This window comes from Phoca vitulina, unplaced genomic scaffold, assembly GCF_004348235.1.
Source record: "Phoca vitulina isolate PV1807 unplaced genomic scaffold, GSC_HSeal_1.0 scaffold28, whole genome shotgun sequence".
In the NCBI taxonomy this organism is placed as follows: Eukaryota; Metazoa; Chordata; class Mammalia; order Carnivora; family Phocidae; genus Phoca; species Phoca vitulina.
Window position 1 is genome coordinate 3,596,958 of NW_022589731.1, and position 23,634 is coordinate 3,620,591.

General features: G+C 40.7%; 1 protein-coding gene across 3 annotated transcripts in view; it reads left to right on the forward strand.

Annotated features, from left to right (window-relative positions):
• Positions 1-23,634, forward strand: part of SORCS3 (sortilin related VPS10 domain containing receptor 3) — a 569,814-nt gene that overhangs the window by 298,405 nt on the left and 247,775 nt on the right. For all 3 annotated transcript variants that reach the window (XM_032423232.1, XM_032423230.1, XM_032423233.1), the window contains exon 4: positions 880-1,038. In XM_032423232.1, coding sequence (XP_032279123.1) covers positions 880-1,038 — 159 coding nt within the window. The remainder of the gene's footprint in view (positions 1-879; positions 1,039-23,634) is intronic.

The window sequence follows — 23,634 nt, forward strand, 5'->3', positions numbered from 1 at the left end:
GAGATCAATGTCTTCGAGGTACTATAAGTAGAAGCCAATCTGCGCTGATGGGAGGGGGCTTTTACGTTAAGTACTGAAAGGTCAATGATAATTAGAGCGATCACTTGTAAGACTGTATGTTATGCCACCTGTCAAAGCCATTTTCGGATATCGTGCTACTCAATTATTGTGGAAACTAGAGTTAAGTAGGTTTCCAAGGTGACCCAAGATGAACAGAGAAGCGTTGAGTTTGAATCTGCTCCCTTGGATGCCAAAGCCTTTCTACTACACCATTCTGTCCCTTTGGCTTAGTGATGATGCACTTTATTGAGCAGCAGTCTTTGCCCCAGGGGCCTTTGGGGATGTGGGCTTTGGAAAGTATCTAGAACAAAGTGATCATTGAAACCACTTAAGTCAATTAAATCACTCAAACAATTCATTCAGAAAGAACAAAACAAACAGTGGGATAAGAGGGAGATCCTTTTCAAGACTAAAGGGCAGGTAAGAACAATGGTGTGATGAAGAGTGCCCTGGAGAATTGAGGGAGGGGGAGGGGCAGAGGGCTTGTGTGATGGTCTCAAGGTCAGGGGACAGAGGAGCATAAGAATATGCTCTCACTACTTAAAAGATGAACATCAACAATGAAACTACCTATAAGATGGACATCACAAAATGAAGCCTCATTTGTATGCACACCTAACCATGCATAATATTCTAGCTCCATTCAGCAACGAAGGGCTAAATCAGGGAAAAAATGCCAATATTTCATATAGAGACCCACATGCCCCTTTCTGTGCTGTGATATACAAGTACAGATGACTTTATATTTATGCTTTAATTTCTTGTATTTATTCTTTCATGCTAACTCAATCTGTATTTTCTCTCCTCTCCTTTCTTTAGATCATGCTTCTTAGTGATCCTGAAATGGAGAGCAGCATATTAATCAGCTCAGATGAGGGGGCCACCTATCAGAAATACCGGCTCACTTTCTACATCCAGAGTCTGCTCTTCCATCCCAAGCAGGAGGACTGGGTGCTGGCCTACAGTCTGGATCAAAAGGTGAACAAACACTGTCTTTATTCACATCTTGTCACCCAGGTACTACCTGGTGAAAAGCACTTGTTTACTTAGTCCAGATGTTGGAGGGGATTCAGTGACGTTTCATCATTCCAGCCGGGTTCATTTTGTCTGTAGCAACGAACTTTCTTTTCTGCTCTTTAGTATCAAACTATGCAAGCAGCTCTATTATTGGCAGTGCTGTGCATCATTTCATAGGCTTAAGATGGTTTCCTCTATAATTTTACTCATTTGACCTTTAAAACAACCCTGTGAAGCAAGTAGGAAAAGTGTATTCATAGTAATTTTATAGTGATTGTAGTAAACGAAGGTGCCGAAGGGCTAAGGTGTTTGTTCAAGCCTGCCCAGCCAGTAGTTGGAAGAGCCACAGCTGGAATGAATGTTGTCAGATTCCAAGTCTAGGGACTATTCCAGCATACCATGCTGCGTTGATTTGGTAAAATTTGAATATACCATTTTTGTAGTTTAGCAAAGGAAGGGAAGTCTCAAACACGTCCATTTTGTTGTTTTCTAAAAGTACCTTCAAGATATAATGACCCAATAAGTCCTCTTCGAGCTCAAGATCCATTTATCCAGCTGTGTACTTGACCTTGTCTCTTGTATGTCTCAGAAGCCTCTTGATTCAATGGATTCCAAAAATGGACATCTGCTCTCCCTCCAACATAGCTGATTCTCTTCCAGTTTTCCCTAATTGTATCCATTTGGTTGCAAAAGTCAGAGACCTAGGAGGTATCCTTAATACTTCCTCATTCCTAACCTAGCATCTCTAACCTATCATTCTATCTCCATCTCATAATTCCATGGACTTCTGTTACCACCACCACTCAAATCTAGGTTATATCTGTCATTCGAGTGTTGACCAGAGCCTCTTCCAGTGTTTATACTATAACCTGAACAATCTATTTCCCAAATGTAGATCTTAGGATTTCCGCATTTTCTCCTTGTTCACAGAAAAAAGACCACAGTCCTCTGTAGAATCTACTAGGGCCTCCTTAGCTGGTCCCTCCTCTGACTTGACTCACTGTTACCATGTTCCCTTGAATGTCCTTCTTTCAGTTCTTCATCCCAGCTGTCTTCCTGGCTCCATTCCTGGGCCTAAATCTTCTTCCATGAAGTCAACTTTGTCGCTGTTAGATCTCAGATCTAGTATCACTTCCTCAGGGCGTCTTCCCCTAAACTCCCTGACAAAGTTAGATGCTCCGTGGTGTTCTTTCCCATAGTACCATCCACTTCCCCTCCAGAGGGGCTGTCACGGGTGAGATTTTACATTGACTTATGTGATCTTTGGATTATCTGTGTTCCTCACTGGACTACAAGCTCCAGGAGGGCAGGGCCATGTCTAGTTTTGCTCATGGATGTTGCACCAGGGCCGGCACAGTGCCTGGTTCTTAAAAGGTACTCAGTAAATATCTGTGAGGTGGACAAATTAGTGGATGGATGCATAAATGTTATGGTAAGCGTGCTGTAGCTGATGAACTTATACTTAAGAAAAGGGACTTTAGATTATTTTTCTTTGTATTTCCTTAGTATAGAACCTTAGTACAGTGCTTGATACCAAACTATTAGGTAATCATGTTGTGGAATCAATCAGTGAAAGAAAATAGATAAAATAATTATAAGCACTGCCTTGTGTAGAGATATCCACAGATTAACCTTAATTGAAATAGCTTCGCTTCTTCTCTTCTCTCTTAAATCCTGATACAGTTGCTCCTCGGTATATATTTGAATATGTGATTTTAAATGTGAGTGTGTGTGTGTGTGTGTGTGAGAGAGAGAGAGAGAGAGAGAGAGAGAGAGAGAGAGATGTCAGCACCTTTAAACAATAATTTCAACATAACCTTTATATCTCTCATTGGTGGAGCCTCATGGTGGGTGCCAGGTGCTTAATGCAATCCCCTAAGGACAGCCACATGACATTTGCAAAGCGAAAGCCATTGCAAATACATTTCTTTCATGGCATCAAGTGGCTATTGTATGAAAGACTTAGCCAAATGTCAGGTAGTCTGTGAGTTTGGATGCTTCGTATTGCTATGAATATTTTGAAGCTATATTGAAAAATAAATTTTTTGGCTATTGTTAAAGGCTGGATGGTAATTTATTTAGATGACACTCAGAAAACCTAAACTATGTTTTTATTTATACAGAGACAAGCTAGATTAGACATCTCATGCCAAGAGGTTGATAAACCAAATGCGGAATGCCTTGGGTGTATCCAGAAGGAGGATCCTTTTCCCTCATCTCCATAGCACTGAGAACATCTGGGGCATTGCTCATGAAGTAGTCTTGTGGATATAATGCATTCAAAATACTTTCAGGCTTGGTGGCTGCTTTTTTACATAGTAAAAATATTTGGAAATGTGGCAGTGGGTGTTGATGGATTTTCCTAATCACGCTGCACATTTCTGGATGTATTATTCCTTAGGTACTCTTTCTTGTTAACATCTTTTGCATAAAGTGGCTGAATGTTCTTCAGGCCCATAAAGTTTCTAACTGGTACCCTGCCATTCTTCTAAATAAATTGTGTGAGGAGGCAGACGATGCCCCTGGCAACTTTTGCAGAACTGGCATAAAACACCTAGCCTCCATCATCCAGGGTTTAGAGGAGTTTTTCTTTAATTTATTGGTTTAGAGTCAAGGAGAGGGATGCTATGCAGCAGCGGATGGAGAGTTGAGATTGATATACAAATGTCTTATTTCAGACTGAAACCTTCTCTGATGTGCATGCATTGAGGCATCTGGTTTCTTCTAGAGAAAATGAAAAGTGTGAGTAGGAAGGTAACTGCAGCATCGAAGGGAGATGTTTGTGGTGAGGAGTGAATCGACGTTTCCATTATTGTGCCTTTGATGAAATGCACTAGCAATTTCTTTAGAATCGGTAAGGCTATCTCGTTATGTTGTATGTATTACAAAAGACCTAATTGAATGATATTTTAAAGGGACAATATCCAATTGCTTTACCTTCCAAATTGCTACCTCAAAGCTGCAGGAGACTTGCCAAGAGATCTCACTCGGTAAAGCCACTGCTGGAGAATTAAGGAAATATGTTCTGGATAGAACAAAATTGCAGCTAGAAATTGAGACATGCTCATAACTTTGTGTTAGTTGAGACCCTGGATGGCAGGTTGTGAGTCAGCTAGGAAATGTGGCTACCTTGCACTGGTCAAGGCCAGGTTGTGGGATATCACCCAAGCCTCCCAACTTCCAAAGCTGCAAACCGGTGGGGAGGTAGGGACAAATGCACCTTGCACTTGGCCCTTTGGAGGGCCATGGCTCTCCAATTTTGATGTGTCACAATATAGCAAAGTTATTCTGTTTCCTGTTCAGCTTGACCTGGGCTTTTGACCAAGTCCTTCCATTCTGGCCATCCTAGGAGCTTCCTGATTCCTGCTCCTCTTCTGTCCTGTAGATTCTCCTGGCACTTTTCATTTTAATATAAAAGAACTCAGTACTTACTGAAGATGAGAGATTCTTTCTTGGGTATATGAATCTTGGGAAATGCTTTATAAGAATCTTTGTGAAACAACTGGCAAAAGTAATAGGTTATGGTTGATCAAATTGGAATAATAAAAGAAAAGCTATGCTTCTCTTCTCTCTGAATCAAAGCCCTAGAATGTCTTTGGAGGGCTGTATATTTACAGTTATTTAAGAGGCTAGATTCTCTTTTGTTTCCATCAGGCTGTGGCCTCACTGACGACTGAAACTACACTGTGATGTTTTGGATTAGCTGGAGGGCTCAATATTATTATTCAAACTGAGATTTTTAAAAAAAGACTTTGAGATAGGTTTTGAGGATATTACAGTCCTCTAAATGGATAGGTGTTGTTCTCATTGCTGTAGAAAGCTGGATTTTTAAACATCCCTTATTTTGACAAGAGACTTGGTTTGATTTTTTATTTGTTTTTTTTTAAAGTGGGTACATGCTCATGTATTCACAGATGCATACGTCCTGGCACAGGGGTCTTCCGCAGGAGACAGTTGAAAACAGCTGTTTTTCTGCAGAAGAGGTAGAGTTACAAAACTCTCTATTATCATTTATCTTCTTGGCAACATGAAACTTTAACAGATACAGCTGGCTTTGGAGATCAGAGATGAGGAACTCCATGGGATTTCAGATTCTGTTGTTTTTCAGACGCTTCCGGCCTAGACTGGTCTAGAATTAACAGTATTTTCAACGTAAAAAAACACTTTCTGAAACACTAGCACACATAATGAAGGGTTGCTGTTCTAGTAGTTGGGTGGAGTGGGCCGCTATGTGTGTTTTTTTGTTGATTTGTTTTTTTGTTTTTGATCACCTGCTGGCAGCCAAGTTCAATAGTAGCTGACAGATTGACAGGCTGGTTAAGGAGCTGATGCAGTTTTGGGCATGGTCACTGGCCAAATAGAGTCCACAGCTGAAGAGGTGATGGTGCTTCCATGCAGGCTTTGCTGGTTGAATCCTCCCTGGGGCTGCTGTGTCCTGCATGAACAGGGCACTGGCCAATTAGAGTATCTGGACTGTGGAGGGCCTGAAAATTCAAAAGGAAGTTTAAACCCGTACTTCGGGAATGCTGGATACAAATGACGCTGTTCCTTTCATTTGTATTCTTCTGTAAACCCTCAGATTAGAAATGTAACGGTATCCAGAGCTCCAGGATTAGCAGGTGATGACAATGTTCCTCAGTAGCCATTGGCAGAAACAGGCTTTATAGCTCCCACCTGGTGGGGATAAAGCTGCTGGGGATTAACTAGGGATGACCGTGGTTTTGAAGCGTATCCTCCATGGAATGAGAGTACTACTGAAGGGCACCTTCTATTTAAAGAAAAACATTGCAGAGGCACCTGCGTGGCTCAGTTGTTAAGCGTCTGCCTTCGGCTCAGGTCAGGGTTCCAAGGTCCTGGGATCGAGCCCTGCATCGGGCTCCCTTCTGGGCAGGAAGCCTGCTTCTCCCTCTCCCACTCCCCCTGCTGGTGTCTCTCTCTGTCAAATAAATAAATAAAATCTTTTTAAAAAATAAAGAAAAACATTGCAATTTCATTAGGTCCCTTCCATGCCTATAAAACCACTTGTGTATCATTTAAGAGAAAGAAAATTGAGAGCCCCACTCACCTATGGCAAGCTGACTGTGCTCTTCCAGAGATCTCGTCAGTACAGTGGGGATGTGCTATCTCCATCACCATAGAAACCCGGTTTCCATGAGGCCACTTTCATGGGGGTGAAAACAGAAACAGTGGGCCAAGAATGGCCTATTTTTTATCAAGGAGGTGGAGCAACCTCTGTGTTATTCAGATATTACCCTTAATCTACCTGAGCTGAGTTCTGAATGACAAAACTAGTTGAACATATAATATTAACTTGCATTCAGTGAGGGTCATGCAGTAAAAATCTCCACCCATGCCAACTTTGCTCACGAGAACATTAGCTCAAAGGAACAACCTTCAACAAAATTATGGATCTGGTGGCCTTTGTCTTCCCAAACCTGCTTCTCTGTATCATGTCCCAGAGTTTCTGTGCTCTATCTCTACCTTCTAGGTGTCCATTTTGGTAAGCTAACACATTTCTGTCAGGGAAAAGAACATTTGTTAAAATAATTAATGTAAGGTGCAGCGTATATATGTATTAGTTAGGGTACTCATGTCCTTTTCCCAACACCTTTCCCAAAGCAATTATGCTCTCATGGTAGAAGTTCAGCCAAGACAGGATTTTGGTGAAGCAGGTGACTGTAGCCACAGGTGGGAAGGACATGGAGCAGCTTCACAGCCTTTTCTTCCTTCTTCCACCCATTTCCTGTATGGAGTGACCGTGTCTTCACGCATGCCCTGATCCTTTGTGTTCACACTGCTGCCTAGTGTCCCTAATTCTGACCCTATGTTTCTAGTTTTCCTGTTGGACTCAGGACTTCTTCTGCTTATCCCTTCCTTGACAAGCCCCTCTAGACTTAGGAACCTGTCTACCTGACCTGCCCATACCTTCTATCCTGCCTCCATTCTCTGCCCCCATTTTGACCACTCACCCTGGTATGACAGCACCTGGCCTTTTAAAGTCAGGGTCAGTCTCTAAACCTTTTAAGGCAAAGTGTAACATACATATAGGAAAGTGTGCATCTCATGAGCTCGATGAATTTTCATAAACTGAATTCACCTGTGAAACTAGCACTCTGATTAAAGGAGCACATGACTGGCTTCCCAGAATCCCCTTTTTCACTGTGCAGTCATTATCCTCCACCCTCAGGGGGCCACTATCAGTCAGGGTCATTTTTTTAAAGATTTATTTATTTACTTAGAGAGAGAGAGAACGAGCAGGGAGACGGGTAGAGGAAGAGGGAGAGAGAATCCTTAAGCAGACTCCCCACTGAATGCAGAGCATGACCTGAGCCAAAATCAAGAGTTGGATGCTTAACCGACTGAGCCACCCAGGTGCCCCTGTGTATGTCTCCTGATACACATTGCCGAGGTGTCGTCCAGGAAGGCAAACTCATTTGCGTGACCATCAAAACTATGTCAGAATATGGGTTTCTCCTCAACTTTGCCTAAAACTGGGTATTCTCCTTATGACACAGAAAGGAACACATTTTTGAAGATGAAACCTGTGAAATTAATTTTAAAGGGACATTTTTTTGAAAGTTTCCTTACAAAAGGTCTGGATGAATCGGGCTTACTCAACATCATTGAATTATTGCCTTTGGTTCAATCTAATTCTCTAAAGTTAATATTTTTAAATTCTCCTTCTCTGTCATTTCCCTAACCTGCTGACTTCTAACTTTTCTTCTAAGGAATTCATCTTTGTCTATTCCTTTACCAGTTTAGCCAGAAATCAGCTGCATGACATTACAAATGACCCTGACTGGGGCAAAATTGAGGCAAAACCCATATTCTGACATAATATTGATAGCCATGCAAATGAGTTTGCCTTCCTGGAAGATACCTCGGCAATGTGTATTAGGAGACATACACAGGGGCGCCTGGGTGGCTCAGTCAGTTAAGCGTCCGACTCTTGATTTTGGCTCAGGTAATGATCTCAGAGTTGTGGGATTGAGCCCTATATTGGGCTCCTCGTTCAGCTGGGAGTCTGCTGGAGATTCTCCTTCTCCCTCTGCCCCTCCCCCCACCTGGCACGTGTGTGTGCATGTGCTCTCTCTCTCAAATAAATAAATAAATAAATATTAAAGAAAGGAGACATACATATCATAACTTTGATCCAGCGATTCAGTTACTCCAGTCCTGAGACTGTACCAAGAGAATAATACCAAATGCCACGAAGTTTTAGGTATGATGATGTTTATCACAGTCATTCATAATGGGAAAAACTGCGTAGAAATTTACTTAATGTCTAACATTAAGAGACTTTATGCCAGAATATTATGCAGCCAACAAAATGGTGGTTATGATGACCATGTAACAACATGAATACTCATTAGTTCCTATTTGATACATGTATATCTCATATTATATGCATTATACATATACATATACACACACACATGCATGCGACATGTTAAGTAAAGTAGTGCTATTTGAATACAGATATGCAAAAAATAAGACAAAGGGAGGAAGAAAGGAAGCAAAGAGGGAGGGAAGGAGAAAAACGTTAAAAGGAATGGAGTTTGGAATATTGCCAAATATTTCCTGGGTTCTCTTCAGATGATGGAATTATGTTTATGGGTTTTTTTCCCATACCATTTGTTTTCTAAGTTTTCTATTATTTCATTAGATTACTTTTATAATTGAAAAAATTCTGAAAAGTAATCTACTTTAAATAGGTTCATCCCTAGTTACAAGATAGTGCTCTTAAAAAACATTTTAGGTGTGATTAGGGTCACTTTAGGTAAAATTGTCTCAAATCATTATTTATATACCTTTTCAAGAGGCAGTGTGGTGCAGAGGGAAATTTCCCTGAACTCGGAGGACATTGAATCTGAGATTTCTCTTTTCTTCAGCTTTGTTTTTCACTCTGGTCCCTTTTAAACCGGGAAACTCTAGAAATTATGTATTTTCTCCTAACAAAAATTGTACTCTTGTTGGATATAATCTCAATCTATATTATTTACAACTCAGTGATAGATATAGGTTTTATTATTTAGAAGCATCCACGATACATAGATGTTAAGGAAGTGATTTATTCTGGTAGTTTTTCAGATGAATTTTGCGACTATACCCCAAAATTGAATTAGTATTTGGTTATTTGATTTGACAGCTGTAATGGAAACAGATACTCTGGAGCCAAGGGGTGGAGATATATGCAGTGAATTAAGGTCTGTGCTGAGTAACTCTTACATGCCCATGTTATATTATTCAGCACTGGACATATAGGTGCTTCTCAGAAATGGAGAAATATGTCTTTAAATATCTCCTGTGTATGGGGAGTGACAGGTGCTTTTATGTACATTATTATATTGAATTCTCGTAGGAGTCTGCAAGGTGGATAGTATTATTTCCAAGATACATGTGAGCGTATGACTCTTGAGAGCAATGTTAACTTGCCCAAGGTCACGTAGCCAGTGAGGGGCTTGGCCTGTTCTCTATCCTAGGCTTTCCTGAGATCCCCCACTACGAGTCACCACCACACCTCACTCTCCCTAGTGGATAAACAGACTTACCACCACATCTGGACAGAAACACATAATAGGCCACTTCACACTGAATCCCAGCCCCAGAAAACGCTGTAATAATGAGACCACAAAATCAGCCATGCCAAGACTTGACCTTCGGATGAATCCGGTGGTTCTTCTGTCACATCCCTCAGCTGATGGCACTTTCCAGGATGGGACCTTGAGGCCGGAAGCTGTCAAACTGCTTACTGATGTTAGGCCATAGGACTAATTAATTCTGCCTCCAGCAGAAAAATAAACAAGGCAGTTGTGTTTTCTTTTCAGGTTTTGTCCATTTTTGCTCTCTTTGCCCATCAATTTGTTCCAACATGTGGGTTAATATGTAGATTAAACCAAAGAGTTTGCCATTTAAATAGGTAATACTATGATTTGAAGTTTTTTAAGGAAGTTTATGGAGACAACATCTTTAATATGGTAATGAAGATAGAAGTTGAAATCATTTAACTTCATTTACAAATCATGAATATGTATTATGCTTTAAATGAAAAGAAGGGCTAAAACAGATATAGTGTTTGTTCAATTTACTAAAGAGAAGACAATTTGTCAAGATTTTTTTCCCCAAAACTCAAGCAATATGCAAATGTAGGAAAATCAGACCCCCATGTTAATTCCATGGCATGATGAATATTTTTATAATCCTAATTAGTACCAGTCATTTAGTCTAGCAATTTCCCCCAATCTAGCCAATTTGAAATTAAAATAGATGCCTTGATTACAAAACTCATTAGCACAGAAGCACCCTTCTCACTAACCAGTTCATTTAAAATGCACAAACTGAATGAAGTGTGGAACACTTGTGTTGTCAATTGGCATAAGTGAAGTGAGTCTTAATTGGAAGCATTGTGAAGTATTTGTATTGCTGCATGTTTCATTGCAGTATAATATATCATTCATTAAATGTAACAAAAGCAACTTTTAAATGGTTTAATTAAGCGGAGTTGGTGCACTTGGTAATTTTTATAAAGTTGAATGTCACAATTGTTTGCATTTGAAGTCCTGATGGGTATTAATGTCAGGAAGACGAAGTCAGACTCTGCATTCATCACTCCGATTATGTGAAGAATGGCAGGTTTAATGCGAGAGGAGAAAATTAAATTCTAGAACATTGACTTCTTACTTAAAAGTACCCACATGCATATTGTCCTCATGCACATGGCCATGGAAACTCCCAAAGTGCCTGATTTCTGGCTGGGGGTGGAGAAGAAGGGCTGAGGACTAGGAGTGAAATGAAAGGAGCAAATAACAGTTGGAGATTTTTCTTTTTGTCATTTCTTTTTTAATTTTCTTTTTTAATCAAGGGAGGAAGTAGTAGGTGGAGCGAAACTCTATCCAATATATTTTCATCTACTCAAAAGAGCAATAGAGATGTGTGGCAGTGCAGATTGATGTTCTGTCTAAGCCAAATGTGGTGGGAGTGGGAGAGGAGGGGGGAAACTGGCTTGAGACCAGGGAAATGCTGGAAACGGGACTCTGCAGAAGTCCTGAGCTGGAGCCAGATAGCAAGGAGTTCGAGGCTGGATTTTGTGTAGAAGTTTACAGAATGAGTTGCCATAATGGCGGTCCTGGATGCATCAGGTATAAGACAAGCACAGATGTGCCACTGCTCTGTTGATATTTATTCTCCATGTATTCCAGATGTCAGCTGTTACCTCATGTTTATGGACTGTTTCAACCCCACATCAATGAGGATGCAAAACTCAGCCTTGTCATTGGTCTAATTTAATTTCAACAGACACTGTTGATGTCCTGTCCATATGCATTTGGTATTTCCACTGTAGTGTGCTCCCACTGATGTCTGATTGCTAGGATTTGCATTTCTTTGCTGGAAGCCTGTCTCCAGACCCTCTAGAGGCTACCCCACTCCTCTGCACGTTATGCAGTAGAAGGACCAGGGAGCCAACATGTGGGAGCGGCCCTCAGCCAGTGACCAACAGAATGTGGTGTATAGATCCTCTTGTTCCCTCACCTCTCCCATGGGACAACTCTGAGCCAAGTGTTATATACTTTTTTTCCAGAATTTTCCATTGCAGGTAAGTTTTAGTTGCCCACAGAATTAGCTGGCTTTATAATGTACCATGTATTGACTGCCTTCCATTGCCTGGATAATTTCTCTATTCCCATACCATCTCCGAAATTAACTACTTAATTCTTGGGTCATTGACTGCTCCTGGCGGCGGGGGGAGAAATCTAGAACCAACTCTGCTAAGCATTTTGTGATTAGGTGATGGTAGCTGAAGAATTCTGGTGTCAAGGGATGGTAGCACATAGGTTTCCACTCAGGAAATTCCCTTGAACATTTCTATGTCCCTAGTCTCTCCTCTGTCATGCCACCCTCTGGTGAGGAAAACCGGAAGCTGAATGATGCCCCCTCCCCCAGTGATGTCCACTTCTGAATCCCCAGAACAATTCCCTACAGGGCGGGAGGGGCTGGGCATATGTGATTAAGTTAAAGACCTTGAGATGGAGAGAGAATCCTGGATTACCCAGGTGAACCCAGTGTAATCACAAGGGTTCTTCTTATAAGAGGAGGGCAGAAAAGGGAGAGTCAAAGAAATATGACAGTGGAAACAGAAATTGGAGTGATGTTCTTTAAAGATGGTGCCAGGAGGGCAGGGAATGCAGGCGGCCTCTAGAAGCTGGAAAAAACAAGGAAATGGATTCTCCCCTGGAGCCTCCGAAAGGAATTACAGCCACATGGATACCTTGATTTTAACCTGAGACTGATTTCAGATTTCTGACTTCCAGAAAATATTGTAATTTATATTCTATAAATTCTATTTATATTTATAAATTAAATTTATATTCTATAAATTATTAAAAAATAATAAATTTGTGTTGTCTTCAGCCACTAGGTTTGTGGTAATTTGTTATAGCAGTGTTAGGAAACTGATACCTTCACTGACCCTTCCCGCAGCCTCAGTAGGTCTTCTGTCCCACAGCAGACAAAATCCTCAGCTTGTCTGCACCTACTTCTTGGATGCCCAGGCATCCACAGACCCAGACTCAGGCCATCCAGGCTATACTTTGACTCCTCTTTACATTGATCCATGAAGTCCTGAAGTAAGAAGAGGTCCTCCTCAGAGGAATTCTGGTGGAAAAAAAGAAAAGTTCTTTGTCTTGTCACATATTGTATTATTTTGCTAGGCCTGCCCTAATGAGTATCATAGACTAGGTGGATTAAACAATAGAAATATAAGGTCTCATGGTTCTGGAAGCTAGAAGTTTGAGATCAAGTTGTCAGCAGGATTGGTTTCTTCTGAGCTCTCTCTCCTTGCCTTATGGATGGCCATCTTCTTTCTGCTTCTTTACATGGTCTTCCCTCTGTGTGTATCTATGTCCTAATCTCCACTTCTCAAGTGCTACTTATGACCAGTCATAGTGTATTAGGGCCCACCCTAATAACCTCATTTTAACTTAACTAACTCTTTAAATGGCCTGTCTCCAAATACAGTTACATCCTAAGGTACTGGGGGTGAGGACTTCAACATATGAATTTGGAGGGAACACAGTCCACCCATAACATATACACATGTCAAGGTTGGTGAGTGATGGAAATCTTATTGAGCTTTGGGTCTCTACTGTCCTGTATGAGGGGAGAGTAGGAGTCCCTTCCTGCTTTGTAGCCTGAGATATTCCTGAGACATGTGGAATGGAACCATCCACCAGCAAGGATTTGCAATGGGGGTGGGGGGATAATGAAGTGAGGGTGGGACTTATCCCTAAGATGGAAATCAGAGCCACATGAGAGGTCCTGAGACTGGTCAGGAAGGTTTCAAATTGACCTTTGGGCTTGACTCTGGATCAAGTTAGGAAATCATAGAAGGCATAACAGAAAAGATGGTGCCCAGGCCAAGGAGACCACTGAGAAGAACTTTGAGGGAACAGAGTCTGAAAGAAGTCTGAGATGGAAACTCATCCTTTAGAATCATGGCTATGTGCTTGTGTAATCTAGATTTGTTTAGTTTGGTTTTATTTTGGTATTTTATTTTTATTCTTTCTTTGCACTTGAAAATGTCAGTAGATCTCAGATTTGCCAGAAGTTACAGAAAGAGTTTTGGTTGACCTTAATGTGTTACAGATCTTCCTCTTCCTCCTCCTCTTCCTCTCCTTCTCCTCCTCCTTCTCCTTCCTCTCCTCCACCACCTCCTCCTCTTCCTTTTTCTTCTTCTTTTTTGAGTATAGTTGACAAATGACATTACATTAGTTTCAGGTGTACAACTTAGTGATTTGACAAGTTTATACATTATGCCATGTTCACCACAAGTGTAGCCACCATCTGTCCCATTACATCGCTATCACAATATCATTGGCTGTATTCCTTATGCTGTGCGTTTATTTCTGTGACTTACTCATTTTATAACTGGAGACCTGTATCTCCCTCTCCCCTTCACCCATTTTACCCAACTCCCTCCCCCTCCTCCCCTTTGGCAACCATCAGTTTGTTCTTAAAATTTATCATTGACTTCCCTGTGGTTTGGAGGATAAATTTAGCTTAGTACATGGACCATCACAGTTTCCTGTCTGACTTCCTACCCCTCTTTCCTTAACTCATGCCACAGGGAATGCACCCTCCTCTTTCATACCAGAATACCTTGGCACATGCGCTTCCCTCTGGGAGACCTTTTCCCCTTCTTCATCTAGCTAGTCCTAAAACTTGGTACAGATATGACTTTCTAGAGAAAGCTTTCCCTGGCCAAGATTGTCTGTGAAAAAGTAATTAACTTACCTAGATTTTTGAGAAAAGTCTGGAAAGAAGCTGTTCACTTCAGCATATGGAAAGCTTTTTATTTTATGGTTTTACATTTTATAAATACCTAAGAGATGGAGGGACTAATGTTTTTCTCAGTGTTTACAACACGCAACGATCTTAAATTGTCCCTGGACAAGAGATAAATAGGACTTGGATTAAGGTAATAATTGTGGGGTTGAAAAGAAAGGGGACAAATGATAGAGTGATTTGCAAATAGAAGCAGACTTTGTGACTGCATCAGGTCACAGGGAGGAAGAGTGCCTAATGACTCTGACCATGACAAGAGCCCAAAGGACACCATCGATCTGATAGTCTGATTGCCTGAAAAAAATATCTAAGGCCGAGAGCTATGCCCACAGCATGTTTCCTTCCTGACAAAGGAGATGCCTGTTTCTCCAAAGCACAGAGTGGTAGAGGGGAGGCCCCAGTAGGCATGCCTGCCAAGGTGTACCATGGAGGCAATAATGACCTTCCTTTGTGGTCGCTTTTCCCGTTAGCTGCTTTTCTGGCATTTTACCCCATTGCCTCCCTCGGCTGCTCAGAGTGCCGGAGGCCAGCAGTAGCTGTCTAAGTAATTGAAACAAGGCTCTTTAAAATGGAGACTTTTTAATTTAAAGTGCTTGGTAGAGATACCAGAGGTTGTAATCTAGAAGCTTTGTAATAGGCAGCTGGGGAATGAGTGAGGGAAAAAAGATATATTAACTTTCCTTTCTTCAAATACTGTTGTACTAATATTGAGGTTGAATGTTTTCATAATTAAGATGTGGGAAGGTGGCTGAGGAATCCACTCTCCCACGTCTATCAGGCCCGGATGATCTCTGAAACCTTCTAGCCCAGAGGCTCCAAGCCCCGAAGGGAGCTTTCCGGTTTCATGAGTAGATCATTACTTGTGATATAATCTGTCTACCCTTAGGTTTATATGGTCTCTTTCCCTTTTTTGATGCTGAGTATGCCAGTTTAATCGTCAGGTAAAAAGCTGGTGTTATTGTGTGATCTCCATGGGTGGGTATCACACCATCAGTCATTAAAAATCACTGAAATTATGCCACAATGTCTGGCTTTTTTACTTCCCGGTAACTTACTAACAGAGGCCAGAGTCTAACAAACCCCAACAGATTCATGTTTTTAAAATACTAAAAAACACTTTTTCTCAAGTGAAAACATGGTAAGATAAATGGGAAAATGAAAAGCATAGAGAGCAAAAACCATTTCTTTGCTTTAAGTGTATGTCATTGAAAGTATCAACAACCTGCTCTCTATCACACAGATACCAGGTCAAGGATATTATATTCAACAAATATTTGCTGAGAACTTACTAGGTGCAAGGACCTAGGGATTCAGTAATGAAGGGTACTGATACTAGCTCTGTGGTCATGGAAGGAGAAACATTGATCAAATTAGTAATTGGTGGCAGTTCTGACAAGTGCTACAAAATGGAAGTATTGATTGTTACAAGAGCATGTACTGGGGAGGAGGTCTGACCTAGCCTCAGAAATGTTTGACATTATTGCTATACTCAAAGAGTTAAGATATTCTTTTGAAGTTAAACATTTTTAAGTGCTCATAAACATTATTTAAAATAAAGCTAAGGCCACTGTAAGAGTTGTCTTCAAATTTGTTTCTTTTTTCTTTTTTTAAGAGCGAGAGAGAGAGAGAGAGAGAGCGAGCGCGATGGGGAAGGGCAGAGGGAGAGGGAGAGAGAGAATCTTAAGCAGGCTCCATGCCCTGCCTGGAGCTTGCCACAGGGCTTAATCTCACAACCCTGAGATCATGACCTGAGCCAGAATCAAGAGTCAGATGCTCAACCCACTGAGCCATCCAGGTGCCCCTAGTTGCTTTCAGAGTTCTGTAAAAACTGTGTCAAAGCATAATTGACATTCAATAACTGCACAAGTTAAAGTGTACACATTGGACAAGTGTTGACATGAATATACCCATGCAGCCGTAACTACAGTCAAGAAAATGAGCATATCCATCACCCACCCCCACTCCAGAGTTTCCTTGTGCCCCTTCATAATTCCTTCCTCCCACCCTTCTTCATTACCCCACTGCCACCATAGTCATAGTTGGGGATTTGCGCATGGTCACTATAAAAGAGTTTGCATTCTGTAGAGATTTTATAAAAGGAATCATACAGTGTATACTCAATTTTTTGCATGGCTTTTTTCTCTTACCATAATTATTTCGACATTCATCCATGTTGCTCTATGAGTATTTATTTGCTGCGTAACATTCCATTTTATGGATATACCCACATTGGTTTATTTATTCACCCATGAATGGACTTTGGTTTGAATCTAGGTTTTGGCTATTACACATAAAGCTGCTGTGACCATTCTTGTGCAAGTGTTTCTATGGCTATATGCTCTGATTTCTGTTGGGCAGATACCGAGTGGTGAAGTGACTGAGTCATATGGTTACATGTAGGTTCCAATTTTTATGAAAATGGCAAACTATATTCCAAAGTGGTTGTACCATTTTACACTTCCACGAGGAATACATGAGATGTGCAGGTGCTGTACATCCTTATTAATACTCATTATGGTCTGTCTTTTCAGTTTTAGCCTAGATTCTAATAAGCATGGAGTTGTATCTCATTGTGAGTTTAATTTTCATTCTCTTAGTAACTTAGCTGTTATGAGCATTTTTCATGTGCTTAATTACTATCTATATATTTTCTTTAGTGAAGTCTCTGGGTAAATATTTTGCCCACTGAAAAATTGTTTTTGTGTTATTATTGAGTGTTGAAAGCTCTTCTATATTCTGGATAAAAAGTCCTTTATCATATATGTGGTTTGCAGATATTTTCTCTGCTACCATAGCTTGTCTTTTAATTCTCTTAACAGTGTCTTTCAATGAAGAGAAGTTTGTAATTTTGATGAAGTGTAATTTGTCAATTATTTATTTTTGTTTTTTTTTGTTTTTTTTTTTGGATCATGCTTTTGGTGTCATATCTAAGAAATCTTTGCCTAAGTCAAGGTCACAAGGATTTTTTTTTCTACTGCTCATTTCTAGATGTTTTATATTCAGAACTATGATCTATTTTGAGTTAAATTTATATATGGTGTGAGGTATGAGACAAAGTTTATTATTATTACGTATCTGCACTTTTGTCAGAAATCAATTGTCCACATACATGCAGGTATTTTCCTGGACTCTGTTCTGTTCCATTCATCTAGTGTTCTGTCTTGACACCAATACTACTTTATCTTGATTATCGTAGTTTTATAAAAGTCTTGATGTCCAGGAGTGTAAGTCTTCCCAGTTTTTCTTTATGAAAGTTCTCTTCATCATTCTAGGTAATTTGCATTCCCATATGAATTTGAGAATCAACTTGTCAATTTCTACCCTCCAGAAAAGGCTTCTGGAATTTTTATTGAGATTAGGTCAAGTCAATAGATCAATCAGAGGACAATGGACATTTTACAAATGTTGGGTCTTCTATTTCATGGCCACATTATATCTCTCCATTTATTTAGGTTTCCTTTAATGTAACTCAGTGATATTTTATAGTTTTTAGTTTCTAGCTCTTATACTTCTTTTTCCAGACCTATCCCTAAACATTATAAGTGTGATTTGAAAAAAATGATATTCAAAATTCAGTACTTTAATCTTTGTTGGTACTTTTAGAACAAGTAGAAGGAAAAATCAGTAAGGATGTGGAAGAATCGAACAACACAAATCAACTAACTTGACCTAATCGATTTTGATAGAACACTTCACCCAAAAAAAGCAGAACACACATTCTTCTTAAGTGCATATGGAGCACTTACCAAAATCGGCCATATTCTGGGCCTTTGTGACTGACTATACTTATTGTAACTCTTCACTCATAAAATGGAACTATTTTGACTAGTTTCAGAGAAGTATGAAAATTACCTAATGTGTGAAAAAGTATTTTGAAACCATTAGAGAGACTTTGAGAATCAAGAATTAATAGTAGAAAAAAAATTCTTACTACTAAAGTGTGATTTTAAAATGTCAAATAAGTACAAACCTCTGCCCTCACATCCCATTGTGTACTTTAGTTCAGTGTGGAGAGATTGAGACAGTACAGTGGAAGATGAAAAAAAGTGGCTTTTGGGGGCATGGTTCCTGGGAAAGTTGTCAGATTAGTACACGGAGAAGATAATCTCCACAGCGCAAAAGGCGGCCTAAGTAAATTTACGAAGGCGGGGAAAGGGGAGTATAGCTAAGATTAGCGAGTACTTTAATTTGGCTGGGGCACAGAGTGCATGATGGGGAGTAATAGGAAGTATGGTCAGAAAATGAGTCTGTGGTCAGCCTGGGTGGGAGGTGGATTTGGTATTAACCTCGGGAGTTTGTGCTTTATTGTGTTACAGATGGGAAATTATTTCTTTTTTTTTTTTTAAGATTTTATTTATTTGACAGAGAGAGACACAGTGAGAGAGGGAACACAAGCAGGGGGAGTGAGAGAGGGAGAAGCAGGCTTCCCTCTGAGCAAGGAGCCTGACGTGGGGCTCGATCCCAGGACCCTGGGATCATGACCTGAGCCAAAGGCAGACGCTTAACAACTGAGCCACCCAGGCACCCTATTTCTTTTCTTTTTAACACAGTCCATGTGGAGGGTGGTGCACTGTCTATTTAAAATAACAAAGGTTATATGAGTAAGTCATTTCTTGACCATGAACTAACCATTAAAAAAACTAAAGAGAACTTCCATTTTGTCTTTAATCAATTTCATGTGAACCTCCAATTTGTTTCAGAATTTCAGATGCGAACATTTTTCTCTGACTCTGTTTCTCTGGTATGAGACTTGACCTTCCCATCAATGGTCTTATCCCAATAAAGAAATCCATTTCAGACCAGGCGATAACCTGACTCAAACACCCCTCTGTTGTAGTCATTGGAAACAGCCCTTTGTGGATGCTTCCAGTCCTTGAAAGAAGGCACATCAGAGATTGAGGACGCGGGAGATATAGATGTGTGTTTTTTGTTTTCTGGGGACTGTCCCTTGGAGATTAGCTCTATAGCAGGTAAAATCCGGGACACAGTTTAGCATTTAATCATTTCCCATTCTTCCACATTTGTTTCATGTGTACATCTTGACTCTGTAGTGAGACCCTGATTTCTTCATGCCAGAGCCTACCTTTCCATTCTGCAAACCTTCATTGAGGACTTGAAGGGTTTAAATAATTGTATGCAGTGTTTGTGTGGCTATAATGATGAATCAGACTCAGACCTTCCCTGAAGTAGCTCGGTCTGGTGTGAGGTAAAAAGTCATGAACTGTTTATCGCATCCGGTGCCATTGGAACCTTAGGAACTGTCTGAAGTCACCAGCGGGGAAGGGTCTTTGAAGACTGCAGAATATTGGGGAAGGGAGGGATCTGAGTTTTAGAGGATGAGGGGATTTCACCAAAAAAAGGAACCTGCTAAGTGTACTTAGGTACAAGTATGCCCAATGCATACTTGGTGACAGGTCAGTTATGAAGAAGGAGGCTCAGTTAAGAAGAATCAGTACTTTAGAGGACACCTCATAGTTAATATGCAGCTGAAAATGGGCCTCCTTGAGAGAAAAGTAGTACTAGGCTCTGGGAAGAGAATTGGACTTGGACTCAAAAATCCTAGATTTCATCCTATGCTTCTCTTCTTCCAGATGTGTTACCTTGAGTGGATGCCTTAGCCTCTCTGAGCCTGCTTCATTTTCTGTAGAATGAGAATAACGATGGAGAGCTCATAGGTGTGTTGTGAGAGTCCTGTGGGAGAAGGTGTTATGGATATGCTAAGTCCCTCCTCAATGTGACATCTCTGCTTGGCAGAAATCAGTTCTGCCTGCTGCCAGACTCCACAGCTGAGTAGATGACACCACTTTTCATATGATTTGGTGTCTGAACTGGCTGAGCTAACTTTGATTTTCTTCTCCTTAGGGCAGTTATTTGCTTCCTTTTAAACCTCCTCTTCTTTTGCTACTTTGAATTTTAACTTCTCTAAGACTTCAGGGGGTATGTTCTCTTGGGTGAAGTTATCTGCCAAGATTCTTTGGAACTTCAGTCTCCTTAATGCCTAGTTGTCCAGACTCAGAACTCGAAAGGCCAGAGGTCTCAGGCAAAAGAGGCCGACGGGGTAATAGTTGGCTAATTGGACCATATATCCTTGAGGACAGTTTCCCAGCAGAAATTGTCAGCCATTGATTAATATGGAGTGTGGACGTCTTTGACTGGGCTGTCTTTGCTCATTAAGTCACAAGCTGGGCTTCTGACTCCATTTGCAATTCATCAGGGTCCATGTTCTCTAATTACAGAGTTGAAGACAGCAGTGCTCAGATTATCCAACTCTTTCTCTTTATCATGGAGACCCACACAGAGGAGGAAATTTATGACAATGTGCGAACTATGACATTTTTAGCATTTCAGTTGTGCCAGTGTCTCTCGGTGGTGTTCCGTGGATGGCTTGTGTGTGTGCATGAACTCACACTCTGCTACAGGATGCAGTGAGGAGAGAATAAAAACCATACTTATTGTTTCTTTAATTAAACTCTTCTGTTTTTATTAATACTTCTAGGTATGGAGTTCATTGTACATAATCTCACTGGTAAATGATTTTGTAGTTGTTTTGCTTCTTTTAACCTCTCCACTTTTTATTTTCTTAATTAATTCTTAGAGAATTTTGAGCTGAACAGGTCTTGAGTCCAACTCCCCAATCCTTCATATTTTAGCTCTGGCCAGCAGCCACACAGCGTCTGTTTACACACCTCCAGTTTCAGGGAGCTCAGTCCCTCAAAGCAGCCGGTTCTGGTTTTGGAGAGTTCTGATTACTAGCAAAGGCCTTACGTGTAAAATTAAAATTTTTCTCAGGGCGCCTGCGTGGCGCAGTTGGTTGAGAGTTTGACTCTTAGTTTCAGCTCAGGTCGTGATCTTGGAGTCGTGGGATCAAGCCCCACATCCGACTCCATGCTCAGCACAGACTCTGCTTGGGTTTCTTTCCTTCTACCTCTGCCCCTCCCCACTGTATTCTCTTTCTCTGTCTCTCTCTCAAATAAGTAAATCTTTAAAAAAATGAAAATTTTCTCTCTTTTAGTTTCCACTGGAAGTAGTTTCTCTTTATGTTCTACCTTGTTCAGACACTCTGTTCTTTGAAACCCACAAGTCCCCCCAGTCTCCTTAAGAAAGCCCTTCAAGTAGGTGACAGAGCCTCAGGACTTGTTGTCTTACTCCTATCCTCTCCAGAACTATTGTCTTTTGTTCCACGTGGTAACATCTGAACATGCTGAACTGTGGCCCTATTGGTGTAAGGCTGGAGGGTTCATGTCCCAGTGGTCCAACTGTTGGCCTTTTAAAAAGCACAGACAGAAAGTTTGGAAGAATGCCTTTTATGCTTTGGCTTCAGGTCATGGATCTAGCCCATTGGAGTCCACTGGTAGAGCTGGGCATTCCTAAGTGGTTCCCAGCTCTTTCCCACTATGCTTCTTCTCTCATCCTTTTTTTATTTTTTAACCACATGGCCACCCTCCTGTGGTAGGCAGAAGAATTTCCTTTCCCTTGGACCTCCCTGCCTCTTGTTTGGTCCCTGGTCCTCCATTATTGCTTCTGATTTTTTAAATCATTTTTTGCAGTAGTGAATCAATATGGTGGTAGCATATAGTACAGTCATCCTAAAACTCAGTTCTGGTCCTGCACTCCCCTGCTGAATGAATGAATGAATGAATGAATGAATCAATGAATGAATCAATGAATCAATCAGTGAATGATATATAGCAAAGCCAAAAATAAATGTCTAAAACTAAGAATAGGAACTAGTGAATACTTAATATATACTAAGCATTGTGCTAAGGTGCTAAATATTTTACTTAGGCTAGTTTTACTCTTCCAGCCTCTTTCTGACTCATTCATTAGTTCCATTAATTTCAAACCTCATAGTGGTTTGTGTGTGTGTGTGGTTGTGTGTGTCTTTTAAGGGTTAGTTCATCTTGCCTAGTCTGTTTTGTTACAAGATGCTCTGGATTATAAAATATCCTCTGGGTGGTTTTGTTTTTGCTTGAGCTCTAGGAGTATCAGTGGACATAGACAAATTTATACGTATTTGTCTCTGGTAGATTTCTGCATCATGCAGGTCATATACATTCAAACTTCAGATTCAGAGCTGTAGCTAGCCTTGGGTTTTGTTTTCCCTCAAGTGACTCTTCCCATCTCCCCCACCCTAATTAAAGGCTCTAATCAGAAGGCAGTTTATTTCTGCTTCCCTAGATAGTGGCTGACATATTTCAAGGCTCCATGTCATGTATCTGATAACACTTCAACATTTATATATGCACTGGGCGCCTGGGTGGCTCAGTCGTTAAGCGTCTGCCTTCGGCTCAGGTCATGATCCCAGGGTCCTGGGATCGAGCCCCGCGTTGGGCTCCCTGCTCGGCGGGAAGCCTGCTTCTCCCTCTCTCACTCCCCCTGCTTGTGTTCCTGCTCTTGCTGTGTCTCTCTCTGTCAAATAAATAAATAAAATCTTTAAAAAAAAAATTAAAAAAAAATTTATATATGCACTGTTTCTAGCTATTTACCTTGTAGGGCATAAAGACAAGAATCTTTTCCTTGTGTAGATATTAGAACCCTCCCCTTGGTTCCCAGAGCCTATATTTGTTTCACGAAACACCACAGATCACGATTGTAATTTACCACTTTGATTTTGAGTTCTCAGTTTGATTTTGACATGCAGGAATTTACTTTCAAACTCAGAAATTATTTAAGATTTTGAATTTTTCTTTATTTACTATGTCAAAATGTTTGTTAAGAGATGAGGTCCCATTCAATTGTTCCCCCCCCCCCCCTGTATAATTTTCAAGCTAACACTATGAGCTAGGTATCATTACCTTGATTTCATGGATGGTACTGAGGTTCAGGATGGTTAGGTGAGTTTTCAGAGGTTACACAGCCAATAAGTGGCAGAACAGAGATGTACAGCCGCCAGCAAAGAAGACAAAGGAAGGATGTTGGTAGAAGTAGGAAGAAAACTAGGAAAGAGCAGTGCCATGGAATTTAGGGAAGGAGAGTGGTTCAAGATTTGGAGAAGAATCAAATGCTATTACAGGGGTAAGGACTAAGAAAATCATTGGGGTTAGCAGTTTTCTAAAGAGAACAGATTGTGTTTAAGTGACTCCCTGAAGCAGATCTGGAGGGCAGAACTGTAGTTCTATCCTCTTCCTTCAACACCACTAGCAAATAGGCACTTAAGTGCTTTTTGATGGTGATGGTGATTATCCAAAAATTTCCTTGAAATTGCCCTTCCCATTT